The sequence below is a fragment of the Diorhabda sublineata genome, chromosome 5 (assembly GCF_026230105.1).
Source record: "Diorhabda sublineata isolate icDioSubl1.1 chromosome 5, icDioSubl1.1, whole genome shotgun sequence".
Classification (NCBI taxonomy): Eukaryota; Metazoa; Arthropoda; class Insecta; order Coleoptera; family Chrysomelidae; genus Diorhabda; species Diorhabda sublineata.
In genome coordinates this window covers 3,623,975-3,633,976 of record NC_079478.1, presented here as the reverse complement: position 1 = coordinate 3,633,976, position 10,002 = coordinate 3,623,975, and the positions used below count along the sequence as shown (strand labels likewise).

Here is a 10,002-nt window from a genome sequence, read left to right as displayed (position 1 = left end):
GTAATTTTAAAATATAAAAGTTATAGTTTTAAAAATAATGATATAATATTAAGATGTATTATTGCAAATAATGATTGTAGAATAATAAACTCTATTAGTTGTAGATATATGATCATTTTTTAGTCTGTATCCGTACTTTATATAAAAAAGAAGACGAATCTTAAAAATAAGGTTAGAGTTTTAAAATTGAATTTCATTTGTTTTAAAATGTGTGGTATTATTTTGATAATAACTAGAAATTATAAGTCAGAAATAAATTTATTGGAACTGGTATGAAAATTAGTTACTTAATTTCATTCAATTAGTACTCTAAAGAAATTTTCAGCTTTTATTGAATATGTTATACATCAGTTTCAGATCTTTCGAGAAGTAATTTCCAGAAGAGGTCCAAATTCTTTGGGAATAGAATTATTTACCACGAAAGATAATATTCAATTATTATTTGCAGCTACTGTCTTGTGGTTACAGGGAGAACAAATTACGAAACAACCTGTCATAAACAAAACTTCAATTCTTATATACAATGGGGACATATTTCAAGGAATTCCTGAGGAATGTAAATACCAGATAGGAGATACTAAATATATTTTTGATTTATTAAATGGAGTTGAACCTAGTGAAGTACATGAAAAACTTTACGAATTACAAGGTCCATATGCTTTAATTTTTTATGATAAATTGAAAAATAACATTTATTTTGGGAGAGATAAATTTGGCAGGAGAAGTATGCTCATTGGAAAAGGTCGGAATTCAATAATTTTAACTAGTGTTGCTAAGAGAAATAGTGATTTTAATTTTATGGAACTTCCATCTGTTGGAACGTTTATTTGGAATCTAATATCAAATGATATAGTTTTATATCCCTTTAGTAACAATAACTATTCTCATAAAAAAATAATAGAATTGGAAGAGTTTCTTGAACAAAAGATACACATTGTTTCCACTCCAACTATATCAAGTTTACAGTTCAGATACCCTAATGCTGAACAGTTTAGTATATTAGAATCAATAATAGGTAAAAGTGGGGAAGAAGTCTTCCAAATTTTACTGAGTAACAATGAATGGCTCAGCAAAGTAACACATCTCCATTCTCTTTTGAAAGATTCAGTTGCAAGAAGAATTTTAGGTCAACCCAAATTTTGTGCAATGTGCATCAATGATAAAATTCATTGTAGCCATTCTTCACTTGGTGTTTTATTTTCTGGAGGAGTAGATTGCTCCATATTAACACTTTTATGTAATGAATTTGTAAATAAAGATAAACCTATTGATTTATTTAATGTCGCTTTTGATGCAATTAATGGATTCAAAACACCTGACAGGTTAACAGGTTTAGAAACGTTGCAGGAATTGAAACAACTATGTCCAAATAGACAATGGAGATTTAAAGAATTAAATATAAGCAAAAAGAAGTTAGATGAAAAAAGGGATGAATGCATAGCGGATTTAATTCATCCCTTGAAAACAGTTTTGGATGATAGTTTAGGTTGTGCTCTTTGGTTTGCAAGTAGAGGAGATGATGATTCCCACTGCAGGGTAAATATAAATGATAACATAATGATGTAAAAAGTAGTTTTTTCCCAAATATTTTATCCTGGTGTTACTACAGTTGCTGCTTGTCTTGTTCTATACATCTTTTTGGTCATTTTCTTGTTGTTCTTAACTTTCCTTATATTATTATATTCTTTTCTGAATTCCTATGTCAATCCTGTTTATTACTGTTTTTACCTATTCTACTTTTATTTCTTCACCTTTTCTGCATATTAACTTTTAATTAAAACATTTAATTTTGTCTTAATATATTTTTTCTTTTTATACTGTATCTGTGATTTAAACATATTAACCACAACTATTGCAACATTTTTACAGACTATATTAATAGTAGGTTTATTTGAAATTCTTCTATTCTCCCCTTTTTTTTCTTACATTCCATTTTTATTTTTCTTCTATTGGTTCAGGTGCTCTTTGTTGGTATGGGTGCTGATGAACTTTTTGGAGGTTATACCAAACATCGCGCTGCTTTTAAAAGAGAATCCTGGCTGGGATTACATAATACATTAGTCGAGGATTGGGATAATTTACCATATAGAAATTTAGCTAGAGATGACAGAGTTGTATCAGATCATGGTAAACAGCTTCGAACGCCTTATTTAGATGAAAATTTAGTTAATTTTGTTCATAATCTACAATGTTGGGAAAGGTGAGTCATTATTATTTTGATATAAATTGTGCCGATTGGTTCATTATTTGTTTGGAATTAATTTACATTCAGTTGAAATATGTGCTGATGGTAAATATTTAAAAAATATGCTGAAAACAAATATTTGTTTTAAAAAAATATTTCTTTTCAAGAAATCAAGTATGTGACAATGATTAAATATTTCATATTAGATCATATCCATCTGAAAAAGTTCCTCAAGGGCTTGGGGATAAAATTCTTCTTAGAAGTTTGGCGTACCATCTAGGATTGCGAAAAGCAGCTTTTCTAAAAAAACGTGCCTTACAATTCGGATCTAGGATAGCTAATAATAAAGAAGTAGCCCATGAAATATCTTCCAGATTAGGATAAAAGGAATCACGTTATATAAAAGAAATTTGTATACCTATTAATGGTATATATACAGTCAGGAAATATTGTATTGCTCTTGAAGGAGATTACATTCATAAATAAATCGATTTTTGGCAAAAATGTGTTTTTCTTACTTATTCACACGACTTATTAAATGATGTGTTACATAGTGGTGAATTGTACATGCTTTTTATTTTCGTGGTAAAAACATATTCCTATATTTCAAAGGTCAAGTTCGTATCCTTGCTATCCTGGTACCGAATTTGAATCGCGTGTGTCCTTGTTATGAAAATCAAGTCTGCAGATATATATTCCCAGTCTCATCCTTCTTCACTAGTGGTATTTCAACATTTATTATTCATTTTAGAGTTTTACTGCGAACGATAAACAAAAACTGAAAAACAATGAATCCTCTGTGTAGTACTAATAACCAGTGCGTGTAAATAACAATTTAACTGATTAAATCGATGTTAATTACACTAGAAATCTTTCAAGTAATTGGTTTTGTAATAGCTCCATAAATCTACGTACCCCATGTAGCTATACCATTCTTATTACGCATTGTTTGTTGTTATAGAAGTCGGCGAAGTTTGTATTGAGTGGTATTAGAGACAAAATGTGATTAATTTTTACAATTGTTTATTTATTGTTGACATATCGAAATGGATTTGACTATAAATGCTAGAATGGCGGAATATTATGAAAAGTTTATAGAATTACAAGAAAAGTTAAGGAAAAGGTAAGTTTTTCTTTTTACAAATACTACGGTAATGTTTGTATTGTTCCCGTTCTGTTCTGAAACTAATTTCAATGAAATATTCTTATTGAATTGGATTTTGATTTATAATTTTTATTATGGTACTTTGCAAAACGTGTTATTCACAAAGTTACGTTACCCTTTTTACAATAATCTCGTTGACTGGGAAGTGTGATAGCCTGAGAATAAAAGGAACCAAAAAATATTTTGATATCGTCAATTATGATGCAATAGTAGTGTTTTATATTCATTTCCTTTGCGTAGTGATTTGTTGTCTTCTACAAAATATTATCGGTAAATATCTGCTCAAATATGTCGACGGGACTTAAATCTTCCAACGTAGTCTTTACTTGCTGATAACGAATATGGAATTTTTTAAATAAATATATTTATTTTCCAACGTAATCTCCTTTTAGCTCCTTACACTTTTTCCAGTGATGTTCAATAAGTTAGACTTTGACCACTGAGTCATTGTTTCAAGTGTGGGAACAAAAAATAATCCGAGGTGGCTAAATCTGATGCTTGTGGTAGCAATTCAAACTTTAATTCGTTAATTTTGGCCATTGCAATAACGGATGTGTGAGCTGGTACATTGTCTTGATTAAACAACACTTTCTTCTTAGCCAAATGTGGCAGTTTTTGCTTAATTTCTTCGCTCCAACGTTGCAATAAGTTCGCATAATACTCGCCGTTGATGTTTTTTCCTTTTTCAATATAGTTAATGAAAATTATCCCACGCGTATCACCAAAAACCGACTCCACGATCTTGCCTGTAGATGGAACGGTCTTTGGCTTCTTTGGAGACGGTTCTTTCTTTTCAGTCCATTGTTTTGATTGTTTTTTTGTTTCGAATGTGAAGATTTTCGACTTTATTTCTTTGAAACATTACCAAACACTGCTGTTTTTGTTCCATTTTGATCAAATGCTGCACCCATATTGCGCACAGCTTTCTTCTGACCAAATTTTTAGTTAATATGCGATGTACCGCACTTTTTGAAATGCCTACTATGTCTGCTAGCTCGCGTATTTTCGGTTGACGATCATCCAGTACCGCTTTGTGGATTGTCTTCAACATTTCTGGAGTTGTCACTACATTTGGTCTACCATTGCGATGCTGGTCTTCTGGAGTAGAATCTAGTTTAGCTTTCATATGTGTTGGACTAAGAATTTTCAAATAAAAGTAACGTTGACCAATTTTTTCGATGTTGACAAATTCACTGAAAACATTATCTATAAATGGCTGCCAAACGAATACCAAACAAAGTGTTGTTTTCAAATTTGAAACATATAGTACAGTGGTATTTTTCGAGCAACCACCTCCATCTCTAGATCAGGCCAGCTAGTTCCGGAACCATCCTTGTATTTGTTAGACAGATAGGTGTAATTTATAATTACAAAAAGAACGGAACTTCGTGATCACATTTCATTTTGGTTAAGTTTTCCCTTTTTCCTCTTCCTATTTTTTTAAATGATAACTGCAAGCAGAAGATAGAAACTAAGTTTATCTCTGACATTGATGTTATCACACTTTTCTTAAAAACAGAAGATCATTATCACAAATTAAATCCAATAATACCTTCACGAAAAGTTTTCTTCCCTACAAGGATGCCAAACTAAAATTTCTTTGTATACAAGGCTCAAAATTAGCTGATTTCTTGACATAGTGTTGGCATGGCCTATTACTAAATTTGGATTTTTTATTGCTTAAATGAATTACGTTTTGAGAAAAACTTTTTTGTTTTCCAGTGAAGAAGAAAGGCTTAAATTAGAATTGAAATTCAATGAAATGGTTCATAAATCTAGAGAGGAGTAAGTTTTTTTTATCACACTAAAGGAAGTAATAACACAGGTCTACAATAATTTTGATGAGTGGAAATGTTTTTCAAATATTTTGAAAAACCAATTTTAAAATTTACTATGTTTTGACTAAAATATAGACAAAAATTTGGGGACCACTTTCTAATACTTTAGAAAACCTCTACAATTAAAAACACTATGACACAAATAATTATCCAAATTGGTTCCAGCAATTTTCAAAAATAAATGATACTCAAAACATTTTGTAGACCTGCGCGTAATTAACACATGCGAGTCATATTGTTGTTTCTTACAGGGAGCAACTTTACTACAGAAGACTTAGGGCACAATATAAAAAATTTTTAGAAGAAGACCGAAAGCGTCAGGAAAGAAATGAAAAAATTGTTAGAACATTAGAGAGGATAGAAACTCGTATCGATATGTTAACTTCCAAAACAGAACGGTTTAAAAATTTGAGAAGACATTATAACAACTATTTACAAAGATTTTCAAGCCAATCAGTTCCGAAGGTGGATTCTCCGCGTTATAATTTGACAACGGAAAAACTTTACGGTGAAGATGTAAGTGATGAAGATAAAGAGAGATTGAATGACGAAAAGATTGATATACTTGATAAATATTTAGAAGGTATATCGTCAGAAAAGCGCAAAGAATTTCTGGAAAAGAAAAAAATGGAAAAATCGGAATTAGATAAATTGGATGTACTAAAGCATAGACTTAATGATACTTTTGATTCAAATAAAGCTCAACATATAGCTGAAGACATAATAAACTCTATATACAGCAGACATTACAATAAAGATCCGAAACAAGAAGAGACATTATCAAATTTATCGAACATTAAATCGAATATAATGATTTACGATGATGTTCCAGTAGACGAAAAAGAAGACAATGTTAATAAAATAAAATATGTTGAAGATAAAGGAAAATTTGTTGAAGATACTGATGAATTACATTATTTTCCATCTGCTACTTCGAATATTGATCAAAAAGAAAAACTAGAAGAAAATCCATTAAAAGAAAACCTTGTCAATATAGTTAATAAAGAAAAAAAATTATCAATAACTAGTGAAACTGATGATTTTGTCGAGATTAAAAAAGTAAATAATAATATTAATGAAATTAATGATGTCGCAACAAATTTTGACTCTAATAAAACTGAAAGTGTCACAAACATAACCAAATCGTCAATTCAAGATATTGTTGGTGAAGAACCTAAAGATTCTAACAACAAGAAAAAGCAGCTCAAAGTTCAATTTGACGATGAAACTCGGTTAGTTGAAAATGCAGGAGAAAAAGACAAGAAAATGATGATTAGGGAAGAAAATCAAGACACCAATCCGAATGTTCAATATCAATATGATGAGAATGTACAATCCATCCAAAGTCGAGCTCCCCATTATGATACCAATCTTCATAATGAGGAAACTGGACAACGGATCCATTACAATCAAAGCAGGCAGCACATTGAAAACGATGAAAGTGTTGAATGCGACGAGAATAAAGAAGAAAATCACGTTGAAAAATCAGGTCAACAGATGCAGTATGACGAAAATGGGCAGTACGATGAAAATGGACAACAGTTTCCATGTGATCAAGTTAGACAAACGAATCGGTACGACGAAAATGGGAAGATGATGCAGTATGATGCAAATGGACAGAAAGTTCAGTACGACGAAAATGAGCAGATTGTTCAGTATGATGTAAATGGGCAGATGGTTTCGTACGACGAAAATGGGCAGATGATTCAGTATGATGCAAATGGACAGAAGGTTCAGTACGACGAGAATGAGCAGATTGTTCAGTATGATGCAAATGGGCAGAAGGTTGAGTACGACGAAAATGGGCAGATGATTCAGTATGATGCAAATGGACAGAAGGTTCAGTACGACGAAAACGGGCAGATTGTTCAGTATGATGCAAATGGACAGAAGGTTCAGTACGACGAAAATGGGCAGATGATTCAGTATGATGCAAATGGACAGAAAGTTCAGTACGACGAAAATGGGCAGATGATTCAGTATGATGCAAATGGACAGAAGGTTCAGTACGACGAAAACGGGCAGATTGTTCAGTATGATGTAAATGGGCAGATTATTCAATATGATGCAAACGGGCAGATTGGTCAGTATGACGAAAATGGGCAGATTGTTCAGTACGACGAGAATGGACAGATGGTTCAGTACGACGAAAACGGTCAACCAATCTATTTTGACCAATCTGGACAACAAATACAGTATGATGAAAATGGTCAACTAGTTCAGTATGACGAAAACGGACAACCGATGTATGATTATACACAGTACGGTCAACCAGTTCAACAATTTAATGAAAATGGTCAACCAATTCAACAATACGACGAAAACGGTCAACCAGTGCAACAATATGACGAAAATGGTCAACCAGTTCAACAATACAACGAAAACGGTCAACCAGTCCAACAATACGACGAAAACGGTCAACCAGTGCAACAATATGACGAAAATGGTCAACCAGTTCAACAATACAACGAAAACGGTCAACCAGTCCAACAATATGACGAAAATTGTCAACTAGTCCAACAACATGACGAAAACGGTCAACCAATTCAACAATATGACGAAAACGGTCAACCAATTCAACAATATGACGAAAACGGTCAACTAGTCAAACAATATGACAAAAATGGTGAACCAATTCAACAATTCGATGAAAATGGACAGCCAGTTCAACAATTCGATGGAAACGATCAACCAAATCAAGAATTCGAGGGAAACTGTCGACCTTGCGACCAAAATGGAGAACCACTCCAACAATTCGATAGTAACAATCAACAATTCAACGGAAACAGTAAAAATTTGGAAGAAAATGGTCAACAATTCAAGGGAAAGAGTGAAAATTTTGAAGAAAACGGTCAACTGCTCCAACAATTTGACAAATATGGTCAACCAATTGAACATTTCGATGAAAATAGTCAGATGATTAGAAATTATAACGAAACTCATGATGCTAATGAAGTGTTTGTTGCTGACAAGAGCTTCGGTGACGTTGTGGTGCCAGAAGGTTCTTCCGGTGCAGTTCTAGAAAAGAAATCTGAGAATAGGAGTAAAGTATTGGAAATGTTGGAGACTGATACGGAAAGTTCACAACAAAATATTAGTAAAATGTCTGATAATGATTTTAGTTTTAGTCAATAGTTGTGCACATAGAGAAATTTCAATCGTTTTCATGCAAAATCTACTACATTTCTTCATAAATAAATATGAATAAACACTTTTTGGAGGTTATGTTATAATTTTAGTGTACTGAGTCTAGGAATGTAAGGTTGCGTGGGCAGCAGTTTTTATTTGAGATTTCGAAAATCACAATTTTCTTAAATGTATTTTATTATATCCAATAATTCAAATTACAACCATAGAGTTATCCTTTACCTTCAAAGCTCATTGACCTGGAGGAAGTTGTATTTAACTGTTTACAAGGTTAAAATGTTGCACATTTTTGGCAATAAGTAAAGATAGTGCCATTTCAACAAGGCTACCACTAAACCAAATTACTACAGATATATAATTGATTTGATCTCTGCCGGCGTGACCTGGGACATTTGTATTTTTCTTATAATTTCGTTTCTCCTATTGAAACATGCGTAGTATTAAAAAATCTGGAGCGAAATTTAGCGTGTATGATATTCGGAAGGTCTCCAGTTAGAATCGTTCCGATGACGAAACACCTCGAAAGTTGCTAAAATTTTAAAACCACATAAACTGTTGCAGTAATTTTAACACCTATGTGTAGCTGTCGTATGTAACAAAAGGTAATTTGCAACGTCACGAAACAATAATCCTCCAAGACACGAAAAACTCTGTTAAAAATAGATGCTTCAATCAATCAGATGATCTAACTGAAATTTGGTTCATTGCAAAACTAAAAGTAACTAGAATTCTAGAGTTGCAATTTTCAGGCCATAAAAATGTCGTCAAACCATTCATTTGACGATAACAATCAACCCAGTTTAAAAAAAAGAGATTATTAGGCACGTTGACGTCATTCGTAAACGATACAAAATTACTTCCACAGTTATAAAACATACATTAGGTTTGCTTCAACCTGCTAATCTAGACCGTCCTTGAAACGGTTATTTCATAAATATTATACTCATATATGAACAGTTTCTATAAGTGGAAGCTGTTCCGACTAAGGAAGACAGAATGACAACGATTTCTCTACCCTCCGAGGTTCCAGCTCGGTTCTGCGCATTCCCAACCATGCGCAGTATAGATAAAATGTCTCGATCGAGAGAGAAAATGAAAATTGTTGGCACCGTAACGTAGGGACGTTTTTATCCCATACCATTTGTCCATATTATATAAATGTTCACAAACGATACCTAAGTCAACACAGAATTGTTGATATAACTAACTATGGATGGTAGAGGTAAGGAGGACCATCTCATATGGGGGCTTAGCTTAAAAACTGTCCCCTATTTTAGATAAAGTGAGGTATACAGTCTTAAAAATTTTTAAATGACTAGAATCTTTAATTAAATAATGGTATACAAACTCTAAACGATTCACGTAGTCAAAAATAATTTTCTAAACTTAACCTAGAAAAGTTACTGTGAGAAAACGCTGAATGTTAATTAATTATTGTGAATTTGTAAGAATTTTTGCAAGTAATTATGAAGTATCAATTATCGTTTTACACTCATGCTTTAGTAGCGCCTCCTTAACGTAAAGGATTTGATGGACACTTGTAGCACAGAGATGGTTACCTCTACCGTCCATAACTGTAACTGCCTGTAATCTCTATTACGCAGAATCGTTACCAGACCAAGGACGGTTTTTTGATGATTTTGAACCAACCTATTAACTCATTCTCT

General features: G+C 32.4%; 2 protein-coding genes across 3 annotated transcripts; both read left to right on the top strand.

Moving 5' to 3' along the window:
* The first annotated feature begins 138 nt into the window (after positions 1–138).
* On the top strand, positions 139–2,689 carry LOC130444429 (asparagine synthetase domain-containing protein CG17486). 2 transcript variants are annotated; one of them, XM_056779552.1, is made up of 4 exons: positions 139–270; positions 352–1,536; positions 1,959–2,200; positions 2,392–2,689. In XM_056779552.1, exons 1-4 carry the CDS (start codon positions 208–210, stop codon positions 2,567–2,569), a joined length of 1,668 nt encoding a protein of 555 aa, XP_056635530.1. In that variant the 5' UTR covers positions 139–207; the 3' UTR covers positions 2,570–2,689. The 2 variants fall into 2 exon arrangements, with proteins under 2 accessions (XP_056635530.1, XP_056635531.1); XM_056779553.1 differs by having other exon boundaries at positions 162–270; positions 2,353–2,689.
* Positions 2,690–3,146: 457 nt separating this feature from the next.
* On the top strand, positions 3,147–8,457 carry LOC130444428 (mesocentin-like). Its single transcript, XM_056779551.1, has 3 exons — positions 3,147–3,308; positions 5,073–5,135; positions 5,440–8,457. The coding sequence occupies exons 1-3, from the start codon at positions 3,232–3,234 to the stop codon at positions 8,321–8,323; spliced, it is 3,024 nt and encodes a 1,007-aa protein (XP_056635529.1). The 5' UTR covers positions 3,147–3,231; the 3' UTR covers positions 8,324–8,457.
* The last annotated feature ends 1,545 nt before the right edge of the window (positions 8,458–10,002 follow it).

What these genes read in the sequence shown, in the direction of transcription:
- LOC130444428 (XM_056779551.1), top strand. Translation starts at nt 3,232, where the DNA reads ATGGATTTGACTATAAATGCTAGAATGGCGGAATATTATGAAAAGTTT. An exon ending in CAAGAAAAGTTAAGGAAAAG is followed by an intron (nt 3,309 to 5,072) that starts GTAAGTTTTTCT and finishes TTTGTTTTCCAG; the next exon opens with TGAAGAAGAAAGGCTTAAAT. An exon ending in GTTCATAAATCTAGAGAGGA is followed by an intron (nt 5,136 to 5,439) that starts GTAAGTTTTTTT and finishes TGTTTCTTACAG; the next exon opens with GGAGCAACTTTACTACAGAA.
- LOC130444429 (XM_056779552.1), top strand. Translation starts at nt 208, where the DNA reads ATGTGTGGTATTATTTTGATAATAACTAGAAATTATAAGTCAGAAATA. An exon ending in ATGATGATTCCCACTGCAGG is followed by an intron (nt 1,537 to 1,958) that starts GTAAATATAAAT and finishes CTATTGGTTCAG; the next exon opens with GTGCTCTTTGTTGGTATGGG. An exon ending in AATCTACAATGTTGGGAAAG is followed by an intron (nt 2,201 to 2,391) that starts GTGAGTCATTAT and finishes ATTTCATATTAG; the next exon opens with ATCATATCCATCTGAAAAAG.